Source organism: Ciconia boyciana, chromosome 5, assembly GCF_034638445.1.
Source record: "Ciconia boyciana chromosome 5, ASM3463844v1, whole genome shotgun sequence".
NCBI lineage: Eukaryota > Metazoa > Chordata > Aves > Ciconiiformes > Ciconiidae > Ciconia > Ciconia boyciana.
Genome location: NC_132938.1, coordinates 9,979,737 through 10,001,537, shown reverse-complemented (window position 1 = coordinate 10,001,537; position 21,801 = coordinate 9,979,737). Strand labels below are relative to the sequence as shown.

The 21,801-nt window shown below is 37.2% G+C and overlaps 1 protein-coding gene across 1 annotated transcript in view; it reads left to right on the top strand.

The window, feature by feature from the left end:
• POLN (DNA polymerase nu) overlaps window positions 1-21,801 on the top strand; it is a 125,976-nt gene that overhangs the window by 67,467 nt on the left and 36,708 nt on the right. Inside the window, exon 19 of the mRNA XM_072861913.1 lies at window positions 17,571-17,653. Coding sequence (XP_072718014.1) covers window positions 17,571-17,653 — 83 coding nt within the window. The remainder of the gene's footprint in view (window positions 1-17,570; window positions 17,654-21,801) is intronic.

Sequence of the window (21,801 nt, the reverse complement as noted above, 5' to 3'; positions counted from 1 at the left end):
GAGAGATGGACTTCCACTGAGACTGTGTAATGGAGAACTTGCCAAAAAATAAATGTAGGGTTACTGCTCTGAGGTGAGCATCATCCCAGTGGCCAAGGCACTTAAACTAAGTGGGTAGATTGAGCTTCAGGTGTCTGCTTTATGCTTGAATCTGTAGAAAGTTATTACTGGATTGTGCTTTTATCTAGTGAGTGATTCCTAAGGCACACATTGGCAAGCACCAACAAGGTATTACAGATATGTTTGCAGTCTTTAATCTTCTTAGTTTCTATTTAGATGTGTCTGTCATAAATGTCCTAGAAGATTTATGAAAACATTTTGCCCTTTCTAAATTATAACTATGAACTAAGATGTTAAAACATGTAGACTATATATCCTCATAAACCAAAAGTTTCAGAGGAAAAGACCCTATAAGTAGGTTAGTTACAAATGGATTGAAGTGAAAGTCCAGTACTTCTATATCCAGAAATTTAGGTATGGGAATACCCAGGTGATTTATAGTCTCTAGGAACAATATTAGCATATGAAACAAAGAACATTCTCTACCACATTATCTCTCTGAGATTAAATCAATGCAAACTTAACCTAGAGACATTATTAGATGTCTTTTCAAGGTAAATATACCTTTTCTGTAGATGATAGTTACTATTTGAGAAGGGGAGAAATTCAGAAGGGTCTTTAGGAAATTGTTTGCAGTATGATCTAATTGCGAGCATAAATCTATTACTACTATAAACTGTGTATTTTCATTTCTGTGAGAGCAGAAAGGTAATTGTCCCTGTGCACAAACATTTTCATGCAGTGATAGATTACCTAGGCATTTTCTGTCATATATTCTGTGCCATAGGTTCTGTTGAGCCAGTGTAGATCCAGTGTAATGAAATCCATGTTGGTCTGTGCCTCAGAAAAATCCCTTTATAGATAAGACTGTTGGACAGTTGTGACTTAGTATTTCAGCTTTTGTACGCTGTAACTCTCTTCAGTTTGGAAATCATAGTATATGAATTGGAGAACACACAAAAAGCTTGCCCATATGCAATCAGTCTTCCTTATATTCTGCAGCTAAAGAATAAGAGTAGAGAAATTTTAATAATCTCTATTAAAAATACTTACGTAGTACTATGTAGTGGAGGAATATCTTTCATACTGATAGTACTGTGTAGCAGAGGAATATCTCTAATACTGTTCAATAGAGGAATATCTCTAATACTGTTCAATATGCAGATGTATTGTGTATTAAAAGATAATTACCTGAATAATCTGGTAACTGCCACCATTCCAGTATGAAAACAAGCATTCTTTTTAAACTATTAATTTCTACCTCTAAACTATAATTTAACTTGTACACATTAACTGCTGATGGTTAATTAAAGTAACAAGGTAATTAGTGGATACTCTTTAAGAGTGATATTTACTCTGATTATACCAATGAAAGGACAATTTGTGACAGTTGTGTACAATGCTTACACTCAAGACTACGCTTGAAAGAAGGCTGGAGAATTTGATAGTGATCTAGTTGCTCCTGTTTCACTTTGAGATCCAAGTTTTGTAAAATCCAAACCACAAAATATTCCTTTCTCTCTCATCTGTCATCTGCTTCCTCGTATTCATGCTATTAGTGCTTTCTTTTGTGTGGTGATGGAGAACAGCATGAATACATGTCCTTCTTCCAGGTATTGCATTTACCATCTAGTAAGTACTGGACATAATAATTGTTCACCTGAGTCTACATGGCTTTCAGAGAATTAAAAAAAATAAATGCAGAATAAGAGGACATATCTCATTATTTCTTTGTAGCAATGGCAGTTAATATCTAAAATAAGTAAGTGTGTAGCTATCGTGAAATTCCAATGGCTTTATAAATTCTTTACCACTAATCATTTTGAAAAACATTCCTTTCCATTTTTATAGTGTGGGCTTGGTTGGCTGACACTTTAAGACATGGAAGAGTCTTTAGCTTACGCTATCCTTGCCAGAATCAGAGGAACTTGAACACTTGATTGCCAATAATCTTGGGAACTGCAGGCTGTTTATAAAATGTACTGAACATAAAAGTCCATCTTTCCTCAGCTGATGTGTATGTGGGATCATGGTAGTATCTGTTGTGAACCGTTTTGGTAAGAGAGAGACATTCTAATTTTGGAAATTACTCAAGAAAAAGCCTAGAGAGAAACAAAGCACAGAACTATGTGGGATTACCGTATCGGAAGGACAAAAGTTTTTTGTTTTTTTTTTTTTTAAAGATAAGTTCAACCAGATTTGAATAAAAAGACCACAGTGCAGAAAGATTTGTTTTGTTCTTCGCAGACTGTCTTCCTCCAGGAAGTAGGGAAATTTTATATCTTTACTACCTGCCAAGCAGGGGACTCAAGGAACTGATTATATCTAATAATGGCAAGGTGAGCCAAACTGTTGCACACTGGCAGTTGGTCCAGCAGGAGCTATGGCAAAATAGGGACTCTTGTTTTTCCAGCCACTTGGCAATTCAAGATACTTCCTGACAATAGCTCTATCTGTTGATATCCTGCTGAGTTCTGAAGAACACAGGAAATAAGCAGAGGTATTTTGGATATTCCTGAAATAAATCAAAATAAGTCCTCATGGGCTGAATTATACAAAAAGATAGTATACTGGGTCTGTTTGAAAAAGATAAGGTCAAGGATGCACAAATGCCTGGTGGTAGGCTGACTAAATATATATAGACTTGCCCATACTTGTTTTATACAACCTCGTTTCAAATACATTCTTTGTATCAAATAGATTAAAGATTCATCCTCAGCAAATGACTGTCTTTTTTGAGTTACTTCATATAAATGTATGGTATAGCAGACACTGAATTCAGTTAGGCTGCTTACTCCCTTAAATAGCAAGAGCAAAGGCCAGTAAATCAGGAATGAGATATAGATTTTTGAGAAGCAAAAACCACATCTGTAGCTAAATGGTTTTTGAACAGATATGAATATTTGTGCTTCTATATTAATTTTATGAAAATATTATCAAGAAGCTCTTGAAAGAGTCATTGTTAATCAAGAGATGCCACCTGGGTGTTTGTTAGGTGATTAAGGAATAATGAAATAATCATGCTTATCCAGGTGGACTTCTACCAAGGAGACAGAAAGAGCTTTAGCTCTCCTCCTGTCCCCATTAGCAGATGTATGGTTACAAGATGCAGCCACAGGGTTACACAGCTCCCTTTCCCCCAGTTAGAGATATCTCAGTTTTGTTCATTGTTTAAATAATGAGAGATACCAGCTTAGGACTCTTAGAACTCCATCTTTGTCTCAAGATTTTTTACATACTCCAGGCTATTTCATATACTTCTAATCAGATATTAGAACATGTAGTCTCTTGGATTCCGTTCTCCAGTTTTTATGAGCTTAATGTCAAGTCTAAAATGAATTTGAGTTAAGTCATTTCACTTCATACATTGCAAAATAATGAAATCTTTGTTTTATGGAGTTGCAATGAAGAAGAGACACTCCATGCCATTGAGCACATGTAAGATCGTGAAACTATGTTTTGCAGTATTAAGAAAAATGACAAGCATACCTGCTCTTCACCATGGAGCACTTAGGGTTACTTCTAGAATCCTGCCTTTGAAGAGAGTGGAGAAGAGTTTTCATCTGTATTATATGGCAGTCCCCTTAAATAAGTGTAACTGAGTATCCCTGCTGGAGTTTCCATTTAGAAATATATGACTGTGTTGTGATCTTTCAGCTCTGAAGTTTGGCTATGTGACTCAGCCAGTATTGATTCGCTGTAAATCTGGAGATCCTAAACTCAGTGCTACCTGTTAGGAGTCTCACTAAAGGTTAACATAACATTTCTTTCATTATCATTGGATTACCTGGTTTTTTAATATTGTTATCATTTTTAATTAGTTTCAAGGCTTCTGCATATTATTTTTTTGTGAAATAGATTCTGAAGAAATAATTTTTGCAGTTTTTTTAACTGAATAATTATTAGTACTTATCCATCATCTCATTGTTTATGTATCATTTCTATTCTGATCAATATCTAAAATATCTCTCATTTTGTATCTTGTATCTTTCTTCTTTATTCAGAGTATTACTGATAAAAAGTGAGGAATCAAGAATTTGTTTCATATATGCAGTTCAGAGAGAGACACAATTTCAATTTGAATGGGAAGGCATGCTCTTCCAAATCAAGTCACATTCAGGACAGGTATTCCATGGCAGAAGGTCTAATTGTGGAGATACTACTCATTATGAATCTGGTTTAATAATAACTTATTTGGTAAAATAGTTGTGAGTGAGCCTGTACCACTTGCAGCTCCTGCAGCTGTATCACTGCAGATTTCTTAAGATTGTTCTTGAGAAATTTTTTAAACCTATGAGGTACTATAGTATAAGCTTGAATTCCTGTGAGAATGTGGTCTCTTGTGGTAGGAAAAGATGCTGACAAGGTGACAGCAGTTATTAAGAAACACAGAAGCATTCAGAAGAGAAGCTCTAAGAAAAAGTAAGGCAGAATCTCTCACACTGCTGGTTAGTGCTTTATGCTTGGTAAGAGTATGCCTGGTCTTACACAGGAGTATAAGACTAGAAGGACCTTTTTGGTCATAAAATTGTTGCAGGTGACAATGTCACAAACTCCATTTCACAGATTGGTAGGGTCTCAACTTAGAACTAGTTTTAACCTACATAATGCTATTGAAGAGCAGTTGAATTCCCCATTCCTCTTCTGGCTAGAAAAATCCTTTAACTTTCTACCTTATATTTATTCCTACAGTTTATATACCCAAATTATTCTTGCCAATGTTGCCCATTAGCTTTATTAGCTCTCCTCGGCCTGCAGTGTTTGCTTTGTATAAATACTTCAGGAAGGCAATCAACTGTGTTCTCAACCTTCATTCTTTAAGGAAACAAGACAAGCTTTCTTAGGGTATTTGTCATCAAAATACTTTAATGAACTAGTATTAGCAGCAGCTAGTTATGACTCCATGGAATTCCATGTACATTAATCTGTATTTCTTCTTGGCAAGGAAGATGAGCCTCTGTGGCACTGACTGACTGTTTCACTAAACTGCTTTAGTAACCAAAGCTAGCTTTTTTTAGCTAGCTCTGAAATCTCTGCACCAGAGCACAGTGTCAGTGACATTTGTATTGTGGTCCAGAAACATAACTTAATTTTGGAACAGCCATGATAATGGGCTAGCAGAATGATGAATGAAACAAAGAAATAATGACTTGGAGGCTACCTTTATTCTAATAAATTTAGTGCCAGGGATGTTCCTGGTTGCTGGTACTCAAAATCTCGGTTGGTAAATTGGTCCCTATCATGGTTGTGGCTCTGGACCAAACAGTTCCTAGGCACAGTTCCTGAGTTAGCATGGGCCAGGGATTATTTCTACCAGGCTGCTGGATGCAGCACCATGTTTGGATTGTAAGAGAGTTTTAGTATGGATATGTGGTGGTGTTTTCCGGTTAGCCCCAGTGCTGCAGAATGTTTATGGGCAGGTTTAATTTCTTAATATTGACACAGTCAGTGTCTCCTTTCACATGGTTGATTTTTTTTCTCTAGTCAATATTCTGGTAGCCAACCACCACCAAATTCATGTTTCGTGAACATAGCAACCAAATTATGTTGACTGCCACAGATAAAATAACAGAATAATAGAATCGTAGGATGGTTTGGGTTGGAAGTGACCTTAAAGATCATCTAGTTCCAACACCCCTGCCATGGGTAGGGACACCTTCCACTAGACCAGGTTGCTCAAAGCCCATCCAGCCTGGCCTTGAACACTTCCAGGGATGGGGCATCCACAACTTCTCTGGGCAACCTGTTCCAGTGCCTCACCACCCTCATAGTGAAGAATTTCTTCCTAATATCTAATCTAAATCTACCCTCTTTTAGTTTAAAGCCATTACCTCTTGTCCTATCATTACATGCCCTTCTAAAAAGCCCCTTTCCAGCTTTCTTGTAGGCCTCCTTCAGGTACTGGAAGGCTGCTATAAAGTGTCCCCAGAGCCTTCTCTTCTCCAGGCTGAACAACCCCAACTGTCTCAGCCTGTCTTTATAGGAGAGGTGTTCCATCCCTCTGATCATTTTTGTGGCTCTCCTCTGGACTCGCTCCAACAGGTCCATGTCCTTGATGTGCTGAGGGCTCCAGAGCTGGACGCAGTACTCCAGGTGGGGTCTCACGAGAGCGGAGTAGAGGGGGAGAATCACCTCCCTCGCCCTCCTGGTCACGCTTGTTTTGATGCAGTCCAGGATAAGGTTGGCTTTGTGGGCTGCAAGTGCACATTGCCGGGCCATTTTGAGCTTCTCATCAGCCAACACGCCCAAGTGCTTCTCCTCAGGGCTGCTCTCAATCCATTCTCCACCCAGCCTGTATTTGTGCTGTGGATTGTCCCAGCCCACATGCAGGACCTCGCACTTGGCCTTGCTGAGCTTCATGAGGGTCGCACAGGCCCACCTCTCAAGCCTGTCCAGGTCCCTCTCGATGGCATCCCTTCCCTCCAGCGTGTTGACCACACCACACAGCTTGGTGTCATCGGCAAACTTGCTGAGGGTGCACTCAGTCCCACTGTCCATGTCACCGACAAAGATGTTAAACGGTGCCAGTCCCAATACTGACCCCTGAGGAACGACACTTGTCACTGGTGTCCACTTGGACATCAAGCAATTGACCGCAACTCTTTGAGTGTGGCCATCCAGCCAATTCCTTATCCACCGAGTGGTCCATCCATCAAATCCATGTCTCTCCAATTTCGAGACAAGGATGTCGTGCCAGACAGTGTGAAATGCTTTGCACAAGTCCAGGTAGATGATGTCAGTTGCTCTTCCCTTACCTACCAGTGCTGTAACCCCATTGTAGAAGGCCACCAAATTTGTCAGGCACGATTTGCCCATGGGGAAGCCATGTTGGCTGTCACCAATCACCTCCTTATTTTCCGTGTGCCTTAGCATGGTTTCCAGGAGGATCTGCTCCATGATCTTGCCGGGCACAGAGGTGAGACTGACTGGCCTGTAGTTCCCTGTGTCCTCCTTTTTTCCCTTTTTAAAAATGGGGGTTATGTTTCCCCTTTTCAAGTCAGTGGGAACTTCACCAGACTACCACGACTTCTAAAATATGCTGGACAGTGGCCTAGTAACTTTATCTACCAGTTCCCTCAGGACCCGCGGATGCATGTCATCAGGTCCCATGGGCTTGTGCACCTTCAGGTTCCTTAGATGGTCTTGAACCTGATCTTCTCCTACAGTGGGCAATTCTTCACTCTCCCAGTCTCTGCCTTTGCCGTCTGTGACTTGGGTGATGCAGCTTGAGCACTTGCCAGTGAAGACTGATATACTGAATCTCACCAGTGTATTGTACAGCAGTACTAATATTGTCCTGTCATTGGAAATAACTCACTTGACATCCAGAAATTGCATTTGTTTTTCCACAGCCAAACCACACTGTTTTCTAGTTGTTCCACGATCAATTATTACATCTTTTCTCTGTTTCTAATTCCTCATCCCCTACTTTATACAGTTATGCTATACTTTAATAATTCTTATTTGCAAATAAAATAGCCTGCAGAAAGCAATAGTCTCTATTACTCTTTAGACGCTGTGAAAAGGTTTATTTCTCAAGCTGTGCAGCATGTAGGGATGGGTTCTCAATTACTATAGTCTGGAGGGGGGAAATGGTGTCGGGGTGCTATCTAATTTTGTTCCTCTGCTGTGCTGGAGAAGAGTTTGCTGTGAAATAGCTTGGAAGACATCTCTAAGATCTCTGTATATTGCATTTCTGTGTTTCTTTTCTGTCCTATTATTATACTCACTTTGGGATTAGGCAGTCTCTTATATCTGATTGAAAACATTGTGAAATCAGCTGTAATTGTATCTTCAGATTATGACTCCAGTTTCGGCCTAGGAGTATTTAGCCTTGTATGTAATTAATGGTATAGTTCATTACTTCTACTTAAATTTCTGTAAGGCTAACAGATTAAATCATTTTTCTGAAGAAGCATCATTATTTAAATCAGCTTGTTTGTATTAGGCAAAAAGCACTAATTCTAGATTGGGATTTTCATCCTTCTCTCAATAAACATCACTTGTGAAATATGTCTGTTTCTTAATGAATGATTGTAGTAACTGTTACATTTTTGCATAATAAAAGAATTGTACTGAAAGGTAGTCCTCAAAAGAGTCTGACAGGAAACACTTGAAAATTGTGGCATCTGCAAATATAATGTGCATGATAGCTGTAATAAGTTTTGTTTTGTTTTGCCTTTGGAATACCTTTGGTAGCTAGCTCTGCCTCCACAAATGAGGGTTTATTTATTTTTATTTTTTTATATATATATAATTTTTTTTTTTCAACTTTTTCTGTTGAGAGATAGAAGACAGATCTAGGTTTTGGCTTGTGGTGTTTAATTATTGTAGTGTTTTTTCAAAGAGCATTCATGTAGTAGTTTAATTAGCTATCGCTTTCTCCACCTACTCCTTTCTACTCCCTTGTCCCATCCTTCCCCCCAAAAAAATAACAACTCTAAATGCTGAAATTTAGTAAAAGGGAGGATGTTCAGTTTGCCTTCTCAGAATCAGAGTTTTAAAACATTTTAAGCTCTGAGTTCAACGCCTGTTGGGTGGTGGTGTGGAATATTTTAACAGTTTTACTTTTGCAGCAAAGCCATTTCTATCTGTTTTGAAAGCTCACTTGCAATAGTTGATATTAATGAAATTTAACACTTGTCTTGCTTTGCACTCTGACAGACTGTCTGTATGGCAGCTTATGGAAATTTCACCTTGTAGTTTACTGTCCCTTGGAGAAGTGCAGCTGTGACATTTGTTTAGACTAGCAGATAGTAAGGCAGAGGGAACAAAGTCTTCAGGAACCATAATGGCTTTTGTTTTTAGAAGAGCTAAACAATAGCTTTAAATAAACTAGGTTGTTAACTACAAGTTTAACCAGACAGCTTAATTTTATGTCACATTGGAAGCTTATTATTATTGCACATTAAATGCTTTCTTTGCATTCTAGAATAAATGAAAAATAAAGTTTTAGAATTGTCACCACCACAACTAACACACAAACTAGTGAAAAAGCAAGTTCTGAGGAGGTTGGACAGTCCTCGGTTGTTTCGTGGTGTCTGATAACATTTGGCTTTGCTAATTTCATGGAGAGGCTTTCTTGTGGATGAAAAGCTGTCTCCAAATAGTCGTCTCCTTCTAGAGGGACTTTGATAAAATGCCACATTTTATGAGCACAGTCTAGAGCTTAATAAAATGTTTCCGTTTATTTCATTTAACTCAATTAACTTTAGTGTCAAGCTAAATCTTGATGAAATAAAGAATGCAAAGGCAATTCATTCTTCACTTTTACTTTTGCTTTTAATTCAGTGTGATCATAGGCATAATAGAAATTTAAGCTGCAAGAGGTGTTTTTAGTGAAGATTGAAAGAGATGGGATATGAAGTGTCTCATCCGTCTCTGCAGAACCCATTTGTTCAAGACCCTCATATATAGCATGACTGATTTCTTCCTCTTTTGAATGCCCTACCAAGATATTTGTCTGCTTCTTATTTTTTTCTGAACTATGTAGATGCAGTTTGATGTAGTGTGACATCTCCTGCCTTCTTCCCCTGTTTGTTTTTCCTGAGCAAACTGTAGATTGTTGTAACAACATTATAGCTCCATGTTTTGTTCCATGTAATATCTGAGATGGCAGTTACATCATCTTTTGATGATATATTAAGAACTCTATTTCCTTCTGTTTCACTTCTCTGGTATTTGTCTAAAGGCTGCTCTGAAGCTCCATCTATTTCTTTATAAAGTTATGAGACTTCTGACAGGTCCAAGATAGGTAATTATTTGATACTCTGCTACAGCTACCTGTATCATCTCCCAAAATGGCTTCTGTTCCTTCTTCACTATTTGAAGCCTCTTACAGAAAAGCTTGAAAAGTGGATGTGATAAGTGAAGAAAGAACTCCAAAAGCATTACTTTGCATTTGATCCCTGACATTATTGTTTTATACAAATGGCCTCTGACAAATTTTATGTCATCCCAATTTGTATAGACCCCTTAATCTGTTTGCGTTTACTTCTTCTTTCAGTGATGGTGCCCGTCATTGTTGATGTTCACACTGGCACCTGAAGCTAGGAGTTAGTTACCCTGACTTCCTTTTATTCTGTGCTCGTAGACCTGAAGACCCTAAAATAAGAATGCCCTCTAGTTAGTTAATTCCTTCAGCAATCACATGACTCAGAAATAAATATCACTTGTCTGTGTAATTCACTATGTAAGAGAGACTACAGATGTGGGAAGAAAGCCCTTTTTTTTGTTCCTGCAGGAGTGAAGGAGAGAAAAGGTGAAGGTTGCAGGGTAGGACGTGCTCTTTCACACACTTTCAAGCACCTTCATCAATGTCAGGGACTTTCTGTTCTAACTGACAGATGTCCAGAATTGTGCATTTTTAAAGAAAAATCTCTAAGTGACCTTTTTTGTCAAGAGCACTGAAAATAAGTGCTGTCTAATTTATCTCTTCAATATCCAATATCTGGGACGTCAACATGCAGGTAAATATCTTAATAAAGATGATGGATCACTTTACTCCCAAATGAATCTTTCAACAAATTGTTACTGATGATAGCTATAATTTATGATATAACCTTGTTGCAATTTCTTTACCTGGTTCCCTGCTACTTTAAAATGTTGCAACAGAAGACTTCTGGCCCACAGAGCAAACTGCAAAGACATGTCTTTATCTTCTGTAAAATACAATGAAATAAATCTTCATGCAATGGACTATAGAAGCTACTCAGACAAAATAAATTATTTGATGATTAACCACTGGAAAGACTTTTAAAATCCTAAAGTGCTTCTGGAGTCTTGCAAAAGAGTTCTATAGGAGTTATAAAGCTTTTCCTTGTGCTAAATAGACATAAAACAAATTAAAGTGCAGTTTGGTAGGGTGGCATACAAAGAGGGAAAAGAGACACAATGACAAAAATGTTGCAGAGCTGGCTGTGGTATATGAAGGATGACATCAAGCTGACAGTGCTGTAGTCTCATTCAAAGAAGTTGAACACAACTAAAAGCTTTTATAAAAACCTCTGAACTAAATAAAACACAAATTTAAACTCCCTGAGTGGGCGGTTGTGACCCTCTCTCCTCTGTGTATAAGTAAGTACATGACCCCTATATTTACATGGGAGATCCATGCCAGAGATTCTCCAACATATGCAGTGGCCACTGGAAGGCAGCTCTGGCTCTCCCGATGCCAAGGTGGGGATAAATATACGTGAAATGGGGACCCTGTGTATTACCCTTTAGATGAGGAGGAGGAGATGTGAGGAATGTGGTGTACTACTTAAGATATCCCAGTGCCCTAGTTTGTTGATTCATTTATTGGTGCATATCCTTGGGTGAGGAGTTTCTTTCTGTTATTCTGTAACCTTATATCTCACTTACGCAAACCAGGTTATGATAAAAATGTGAATACAAGCATTTGACATAACATCTGAATGAGACATGAGAAGTGTTTAGAAGTGACACAGATAAAGAAATAAAAGAAAAAATGAGTTAATATATACTTAGGTTACATCAGAAAGGTCTATCTTTCTGTTGGCTATTTCACCTGCTGTTTCCCTTCTGACAAGATTGTAGTCAGCATTTCAGTCTTTGTAGATGCTTCTTTCCTTTTTTTAGAAAAGTATCTTAACTTTACTTCCACTCTTCTGGGCAGTCTAGACAAATTTCATTTTTCATCCTGATGTCTCTATGCTCTTCTTATGAGGAAGACAATCTAACTACTTTTTGTTTAGAACATAGTTGTGCAAATGCTTCGTAGTTATAGAAGGCATATATATGTGATTATATATGTGGTTTTCACTGGGCATTCTGTATCAAACCATACATTAAAACTGTGTATGATAAAAGTATCTAGATGGGCTAACTGCATGTACCTTACGCCTGGCTCTTGATTGACACGTGAGGCAAAAGTCGTGATCTATTTTGATATGGCAGTGGCTTCAGGGAAACTGTTTCCCAACCTCTTCCTTTTCTGTATTTTGTAACAGAGATTAGCCAGGCAAAAGTTGTTCCAAGATCGCTTCCACGTGTTACCTTAAAAATGTCTGAGACAATGTATGCCTGATTCATAAGTTGTCTCATAAGTCAGCATTTTCCATTAGTCATGGAATAGCAGCTTTCAAAAAAATTGCTTATTCTTGCACGTTGCATTAACAGTGAGCAGACTAGGTTATGTGTAGCCAATCTTTTCCATATGTTTAGGATGCTCACGTACATTGTGGTATGTATTCTGCTTGCCTTAGGTATAATAAAGCCAATGTAATTGAAAACGTAATTTTTCAGAATTTACCTTCTACATGATCTATCCAGTGGCAATACCACTGTAAAACTGAGCTTTTCTAAAGCTTGCAGTTGTCACTAATTACATAAACTGTCTGTACTAGTTTCATATGCCAACACAAAGTTCCAGGCACAAAGTTCCAAAATATACAACACTCATCTGCTATTAAATAGCAACAGGTGATTAAAAATGAGAGATTTATACAGTTCACTGATGAAATTTTAAAAAGCTGTAAAAGCAGTCAGATGAACGAATGTGTATTCACTCATATATTCACTCATTTATTGGACATTAATGACCATGTGTAAAATGAATTTAATGGCACTCCATCTTGTTTCCCACATCAACAGCTCACAGCTAGGACTTGGATTAATTGGCAGATGCAGGAGAGCAGCCAAGAGCTTTGTGGCTATTATGACTGAGCTTAGCTTGGTTGGAATGTAATGCAGATCAAGGCATGTCTGCCAGATACTGTGTTTGAGAAGTTTGTTCTACCTTTTCCTGTATATAAATAGCTGACTCCCATCACCATACAACATTTCCCAGAAATGCTGAAATGTCTTATCGCATTCTTTTAAGACTGATTTCCTTCCATTTCTACCTGTTCTCAAAGTTTTATTTTGGCATTGCTCAAACTTTATGCCCTGTAGCCTCTTTGGGTTTTTTGTGTTCATATACTTTATGCTGTGTGTGCTCATTTCTGTATACTAAAGATTGTGTTAATTCTTTCTTTTTAACATTCTGTACAGGTTAAAAATAAATCCATCCAGATCTCTACTCTGTATTAAATGTGTTATTCTAGTTTGTAGTTAAGCTTTTCTTAAATTACAAATATGATTGCCATATTTTTCTTGGGTATAAAGAAACTTGGTATTCATATGTTTTAAAGACTTAAGACTTAATTCAGCAGAAGCTCTTTGAGATGTCCATTAGACCCCATTAATATCTGAAAATGTATAGTGAATTTTGGAGAAATTATAGAAAATATTCAAGATATTATCTCTGAAAAAGTAATATGCCTGTTTTTAAGTTTTATATCTGTACTGTATGTTTCTTACTAATAATTTAATGTTATCCTTTATTCCAAGAATAAAGGATAGTTTTTCTTTTAGTTTTAAAGATAGTTTTAAATGTCTAGTTTTGCTAGAAAATTTTTCTCCATTTTTTTCACTCTAAGAATTAGGCAGCTGTTCCTTTTTAGGCACGCAGCCCAGTTCTTAGTAGAACCACCTTTTTAAAGAGTTTGTATATCTCTACTCTCACTATGTTTGTCAGATTTTCTACAATTTTCAGCTGTAAGTTGTTTTGCTGTCCTCACAAACCTTTCCACATTGTTTAGCTCTGCTAACTCCTTCCAAGAATAATGAGATCTGTTAACCTGAACATGTCTTCCAGCACTGAAGTCCATTCTTTATTCTACCTAATAGATGTGTATCAAGTAAAGTACTATAAAGCAAAGTACTTGCAGAGCAGTACGAAATGAAGAAAGGTAAAGGACAAACAAATCAGAGATTTGGAAATAGACTGAGACAAGTATGCAGGCAAGGACAGGAATGTTGGAGGTGAAATGTTGCACATTTGGAGATGGCAAGTCAGGAGGAATTTAAAGATGATGATAATATTGATTATGAACTTGAACAAATAGCGTATTTGAGAGAGAGAGTAATGAGAAGGATGTCATTAAATGGAAAAATATGTTTCATGCTAGAACTAATAACTGCATATATATTTCCTGCAGGACTTCAGAAATTGTGCTATTTCCGCAACAAAACCTGCAGCAAATCCTTTCTTCTCTTGAGCTTTTTTTTCTGCATCAATTTCTATTACCTTGCATCAACGTTCTTCCTGTTCCTCCCGATGTACATACAGTACTGGGTGAGCTGAAGTTTGCCTCCATGTCACTGACTGGGCCCAGCAGCTAAGGCTTTTTTATGCCCATTCAGCTTCCTTTTTCAGATTCAAGTTTATTAGAAAACAATGCATCTCCACTATAGATCTATTTTACATCATACCAAAATTCAGTGCTGAGTATTTTCATGTGTTAGATAGCTTGCTTAGTAATTGTAGCTTAAAAATTTCTTACACAAGTAAGAAGATAACAATGTTTTCTTTTCAATATCATGGTATTTCATGATGAGTCCAAAGCCAAAATAAAAGTTTTAACTTTAAGTAGGTTCTCACAGTACCCATTAAAACAGATTAATTATCACAAATATAAATTTGTTTGTAGAGGAAACAGGCTGAAGAAGAAAGCCTACTGGGGATTTCTAACATGGCTGCTGCCTTTCTGAGAAATTTCCCCCCTCCCCCCCCTTTTGTTATTCAAAGGAATAAATAGTCTTCACCTCAAACTGCAGGAATGCCACCCTATTACAGAAGGAATCAAGCATCCTAGGTAGAAACCAATCATTGTCAATACAAACAGAAAAAAACATTTTCATTATTAGAAAAAAAAGGAATCGTTTTGATTAATGACTTCTGTTTGCTCAAGCACTTGTGATTTATATGGCAATTTCATACTTTATTATTCTGGATTCTTGAATGTGGTACATAAATTTACAAATATACAGAGTGCTAGATGTAATGCCTCTCTGCCAAGTGCTCACATTTCCCACTCTGACACACTAGGAGGTGTAGACTGACTATTTTGGTTTTAGTATTATATTAAAAGAAATATTTGACATAAAGCTCTGAAATTTTAATTGCTTCTCATGTATATCATGACTAACCAAAGATCGGGAAATGCTAAGTGACTGTTGCAATTGCCATGATCACAAGATGCGTGTACATCTGCATCAATAACTGTGTTAGGCAAGGTTTTATTGTGATTGCTTACAATGGAAACACAGGATCCTCATCCTGACACTGCCTATCATGATTACAGCAGTAGGTCTATTTCTGTTTTTCCCAGTCAGCCCTTTCAAGTTGAAGCTTGGATAATGCAAAATCATCCTTAAAATCCTAGCAGTGGGTCTCACTGTGCACATAATCAAGTTCTAGTGTCTTCTTTCACTGTTAAAGCTGCTCTAGAACCACCAGTCCCTCCCAGCAAGACTCTCGTATTGTTTCTTCTTCAGTACCATGACCTGATAAGTATGTATGTTCCTCTACAGATATCCATGACTTCTTACCCACTGTGTTCTTTCTATTATAGCCCTTCTTTTCCAGAGAAGTGAGCAGCTAACATACTCACCCCCTGCTGACTCCTTGGCTCTCAGTTGTCTCTAGCCTCAGACTTCAGTAAATCTGCAAGTAAACTCTATTGCTGTACTTCTTGTACTCTATTGCTGTACTTCTTGTTCCTGTATCTCTTGCCTTCTCCAGGCCTCTAGTTCAAATTATACAGTATTAGGAAAGCAATATTACATTTTGTATTGTTTCCCTAGTTCCAGCATTCTTCAGTCTTGGTTCTTCATCTCAGAAAGGTCCTCAGGTAAGATCTACTCTCTTATCAGATTCTATTTTCCCTCCTGGATCTGGATAGATGCTTTCTCAAGTGTATATGTAGCTTTCTGCCAGGTTCTTCAGGAAATTCCTGCAGACTTTCTGCCAGAGGTTGCTTCAGGAAATCCTTAATGATGTCTAGTTTCCTAATTCTGCACTTATTAGCTCCAATTGCCTCTTTGTCCTCTTATTCAGGTACATTTGGGAATCTCAATCTACTTTATTCAAAAGAGCCATGAACTTTTGACCTGGCATAAATAAGAAGGCAAATTCTAAGAGTCTTCAGCTACCAGAATGATTGACTTAAGTGGGAATAGCCTTCATTACAGATAGAAAACACTGTGTATTAGATTATCCAGTTCTTCATGTTTCTCAGCCTAAAATGAGCAGTGAAAAGTCCATTTTATCTTTAAGCAATTAGTAGCATTAAAAGGAACAATGTGAGCTTCTATGAAACCGAAGACTATTTGCCCAGTGAAGGTTTGAAATCATATTCATTTTTACTTTTCCTCTTCAAAAAATCTGTACTGCCATAAGGACTTGCTTAAATCTGATTGCACTCAAGGTCTACCTGTTTATCATTCAGAGTGCCTAATTATACCAGCACTGTGCATAGGCTTGGCTAAAATCAGTGTATGGCCAAGCAAGCAAAATTTCTGGCTCTGCTGATTTTCTAGGTGTTTGAATATCATAGTAATGGTGAAAGACTCTTCTTCAGGAAGATACAAAGAAATATGCCATTTTCTCAAAGCTCATCAGCCAAAACTTTCACAACAAAGCATCTTTCATGGCAAAAAACTTTCGTAACAAAGCATAGCAAACTTTGCTTTTAAAAATGCAACCAAATCATCATGAACAGACTCATGAGGAGACTTATTCACAAATTGTGCATATGTCATCAAGTATCTCTGATAGCAGTTCATCTCTATGTTCCAAATACAATTTGTGTAGGTATTTGTTTTCAGAGTGTGAGTAGATGATCAGGATTTCCTCAGTGCACTTCCTTTTAAATGAAATTATCAATATTCTTCAGTGTTGTCAATTGTCAATTATGTCAGCATTCTTTCTGAAGCTACGTTTGGATAAGGAAAAGCATAGGTGGTATGTACTTGACATTGCAGAGTCCTAGCTTTTTATTTGCAAACTGCTAAATCCATTAGCCCTTTCATAGGACTATTTACATCAGTTGGTGAGTGAATGGGAACCGGGAAGGATGATACTTTGCTGGGAGTAAACTAGCTACACCCTCTAGTTAAGAAACAGCCGGTGCTGCTGTTTTATGAAGCATTTCTATTGTGGAGCTCTGTAAGACATATGGAGAGATTCAGTGCATGCTTTTATCAGTCATTATTCTTGATAAGAGGTTGGATATTCCTATTAGTGAAGCCCTGATATAACCTTTGTTTAAATAAGCTTTAGGTCAGACTTGAGTCTCTATATACATCGTGTCTTGAAGAAATGCTGGAAAGATTTAATTTTTCTTATGGGTCAGTATTGAATCCTCTTTCATCTAAAGAACTAATAATATAGTAGTAGGACTTTTCCTAGCCAAGAATTTGATTAAAAAGAAAAGCAAAGGAGAAGATGAAGATTAAAATAGTTTCATTTACGATGGACTATCACCACCAAAATTTGTAAAGAAGTTGTGCATTCCTGGCCAAAGACACAAGCCCTTAAGTGCTTTTGTTCATATCTTACAAGTCTGTAGTTATTAAATGGTTATTGACTTTAAATATATTTTCTGTGGGGATAACAACTTAAATTAGTTTTAACTGAAAATGTATAATTTTTGTTTGTTTAGGAAGGGGATTCCAAGTGAACAAGTGAAACATGCTGATAGAGAGCAAGCAAAGCGTATAGTTTACTCAGTGGTTTATGGAGCAGGTAGGCATTTTTAGAAAAAAACCCAGCTACAGTAGATTCGTACTTTATACATAATTTATATAAGTAGGCTGAATTTCTAAAGGTGAATACAAGTTTGTCAGAGTATTACATTTTTATTTTTATCAAGGATTATTACATGATTATCAAATCAATATAGCCACATTGACATATACAAAGATTACTCTGATTTTGTATTTACTTGCTGCTGAACTGAAGCATTTGTCTTTACCTAAAATGAGTTTAATTCTGAGTGGACTTTGCATTCTGTCAGTATATAGACAGAGAAGAGAATAACTGCAATGAAATTAAAAGAACTCCAATATTGTCTCAAAACGCATTTATAGAATCAAAGAATGGCTGAGGTTGGAAGGGACCTCTGGAGCTCATCAGATCCAGCCCCCCTGCTCAAGCAGGGACATCTAGAGCCGGTTGCCCAGGACCATGTCCAGACAGTGTTTGAATGTCTTCAAGGATGGAGACTCCGCGACCTCCCTGGGCAACCTGTGCCAGTGCTCAGTCACCTTCACAGTATAAAAGTGTTTCCTTACTTTAGATCTTAATGTTTGCTGCCATTTCTTCACAACTGCAGAAAACCTGCAAAAGTCCACACTGTTACCCATTCTGCCTAAGTCCTGCCCAGGTGCTAGATAAGTCAAGACATTCTGCATTCTTTCCAAAACTGCCTACCATTTCTTAAGTGATGCCCAACTCTCCTTAATGCTTCATACATGCTTAGAATTACCTTTTCTGGGAAGACAGAAGCATATGTTTCATCAGCCTACAAGCTCTTGTGAATTTGTTTTAGTGAACAGCTAACTAAACTTTATGTAGGTCTTCTGGAAAAATCCAAACGCTCTACAGAAGATGAGTACTTGGAAAACTCATTTAGGAAATGAGAGCCCTAGGTTGCAGGCTTTATTTAACTTCGAAGAACTTAAAACTACATCTTGGGTTCCTGAGTGAGAATGCTTTCTAAACCATCTTTTGCAGTGAGTCATCAATAGTCCTTGAACCAAAGGCAGAGCTGGCCAAGGGCATTCAATTTATTGTTTAGGGCATCCAACTGGGAAGGGGAGAAAAACACTTCAATTTCAGCTCTCCAGAATATCTATTTTATGTATAGGGGTGTGTATAGATTATATACACACATAGAATAATATATATATATATACACACATGCATTTTTACATTAAGCTGTATTGCATTTTAAACATCAGTGTTTAAAATCTATATTTAAAAAGCCCAGCACTAGCTCCCTGCAATGTAAATTCAGATCTTCCCATGCTGAGACTGGAATCAAATCTCCCATTTCCAGCCTGAATGTTTTCATCACTAGATTATTTTACAAAATGCAAGCATTAGCACCCCTGCCCCTTGGTCCATGCAGATGCTACACATCTCCTACCTGTTCCCTTCACTCTGGGTGGACTACCTGACTTAATCAGACTGAATCACCACCGGTTGAATGCCCTGTAGTTCTGTATATAGTCTGGAGAAAAGGAAATGCCTCAGTTACTGGGGCTAGAACCTCCCTCAATAGAGCCTATGTCTGTCTACTCACGCTATAGAGAATTTATATGATTAGATTAATTTAGATTAGATTAGATTAAGATTAGACAGTATTGGCACTCCCTCACTTGCTTTGTACCAGGCACTAAACATTTCAGTGCAGCAGTCCTTGATTTAAGTACCTCCATTTACTTGTTTGTGCTTCATCTCCCTCTCTCTCAAATGAGGGCAGTTGAAGCACCTGAAAGATAATAAGGTGCTTCAGTTCATTAGCAGTGTGATCAGATCCTAATTAAGACATAACATGGAATGATATCATTAAACTATTTAGATGGAAACTGGACTGACAAAAAATAATTGTTAGATACCTGAAATTGATGGACTGAATTCCACCCACAGTTTGTCTCCCGTCAAAACATGGCTAACTTTTCATTAAGCAGAGATTTTGATACAACTGAACAGTGTGAATAATACTTATTTATTTCACTTCTTTTGGGATTGAAAAATACAGAAGCATTCCCTGAGGAGCTTACCTGTGTTATACTTACAAGAGTTAATGAAAATCTTTCATATAGTAAAGATTTTTTTCTTTTTTTTATTTTTGTTTTCTTAGCTTTAGGTTACACTTGGTTCATATTTTCAAGGTCTTTTCTATAATCCTGGAGGACAGAAAATAGTATAATAAAGAAAGAAGAGTCTCATTATGTCTAGGAGTTGGTACTTTAATAAATACACCAAATATTGAGAGGGATGACAGTATTACTGTCTTTTGCTTGGTTTGGAGAAATTAAATTCGCCTGCTTCTGCCTCAGTCATCTTGTAAAACTAAAGCACAGACAACTTAAACATCTATAAAATAAGGAATTCATTCCATTCAATGGCAGTATGTTCAAGGCCTGAACTGACACAGAGGGATGTCAAGGTGTTTAAATGAAAAGCAGAGAAACTAATGATATTTTCAGTTTTGAAAGATGATACTACAGGATGGAGAACACTAAAACTCATAGTCTGCTGCTAACAATTCCCCTGGCACAGATAACTCAAGGAGAGTGCTCAGGGAAGCTTTAGTCCACGCCTGAGCATCGCTTCACGTGGCCTATGCTCCTGCATTGTGGAACATGATCTAGCACAATTACATGGCTGTACATTCCCCTCTTTTTGCTTCCCAGGAACTGCATTTCCCTGAAACTTTTCAGATTCCTTACTGATATTGTGGCTTAATTTTCCTACTATTTTATGCAATACTTTGTTCTGTATATCAATAGTTCTTTAGATGGATAACATGCACAAACTTACATGTTACAGTTCTCTAAGGAAGCCACAGCAATCTCCTAGCTGTTAACAGTCTATCTGTGCTTTAGCAGATAGACTTGTCATTTGCTGACCCAGGAAGAAAACCCAAATTAATTAGATGTCAAATAAAAGTACAGACCTACAATAGCTCAGCAAGAGTCATCCTGGATGTCTTGTAAATTTCTTTTTCTAGAACCTTGTCCAGACTGGTGTTCCTGCAGCTCAGTGCAGATCCTGGCATGACTGAGAACAAAATGCTACAGAATTGTTCTGAAATGCACATCAGACTGACAGTGATGGCATTTAGATGGCTGAAATCTTCTCTCTTTAAAAAATGCTAGATAATTTTTCTTGACAGTATTACTGTGACAATAACTATTCTATGCCTTTGGTGCCTTGAGACGTTGCCTCTCAGCTTATGTTATTTGCAGACACAGTGCTGGTTTTGTGTTGCTGTGTAGCTGACATAAATATATCTGTCTTTCAAACCTCATATGACTAATGTTGATGTATGTTTTATTTTTACTGGAACTGTTTGGTTTATAAATGTGTTTAAACTGTAGCTCTTAGTTTATATTTTCACACTCTGGAAAACTGTCTTCAGCTTTTTTCTACCTTATCTTATAAATGCTTTTAGATTCAACATAATATATATTGTACATCTATATCCTATCCAAAAGCTATTATTCCTTTCTCTCTCTGTTGAAACACTTTTCACTTCAGTTTTTTCTTTTTCCAACCTTTTTATCTCACAACTTGGACTCAGATTTTTACAGACATTGAGGACCCTAAGACTGTTTGAAATCCATGGGACTCGGACTCCTAACTGCCTTTCTAAAGTCAGGCTACTTGGTCTGATTGCTTCAGCAGTTAAGTTTTTCTGTGACTTCTACACCAAATCAAAAACTTCTAGCTAAACTTAACCATCCACATCTCCATCCTTTTTTAGCTCTTCATTCACATTTGTGTTTATTTAAAATTGATTTCAAGTTCTTTATCTGCTTCTCAAAGTTTGCAGATCTAAACACTGAACTAGTAAAATGATACTTAGAGCAGCAAAGTTACTCCGTGAGCAAAAGAGATTTCAACCACATTATAGGTATAATTATAAGTAGGAATTTCTTAATTATATACTTCTTAAGTATATTCTTAATCCAGTAACTTTGGTAAAACACTCAAGCTCAAAGGTAAACATTTGCTTTGTTGAAATATGACTGTAGTATATCAGATCCATCCTCTTTCATAGAATAAGTAAAGTTTAACTAATTCCACTAACCGAATGTAACAGTGCTATGGGATGTAGTGGATTTCTGTTCTGCTTTATTGCATAATAAAGATAAGTTCTT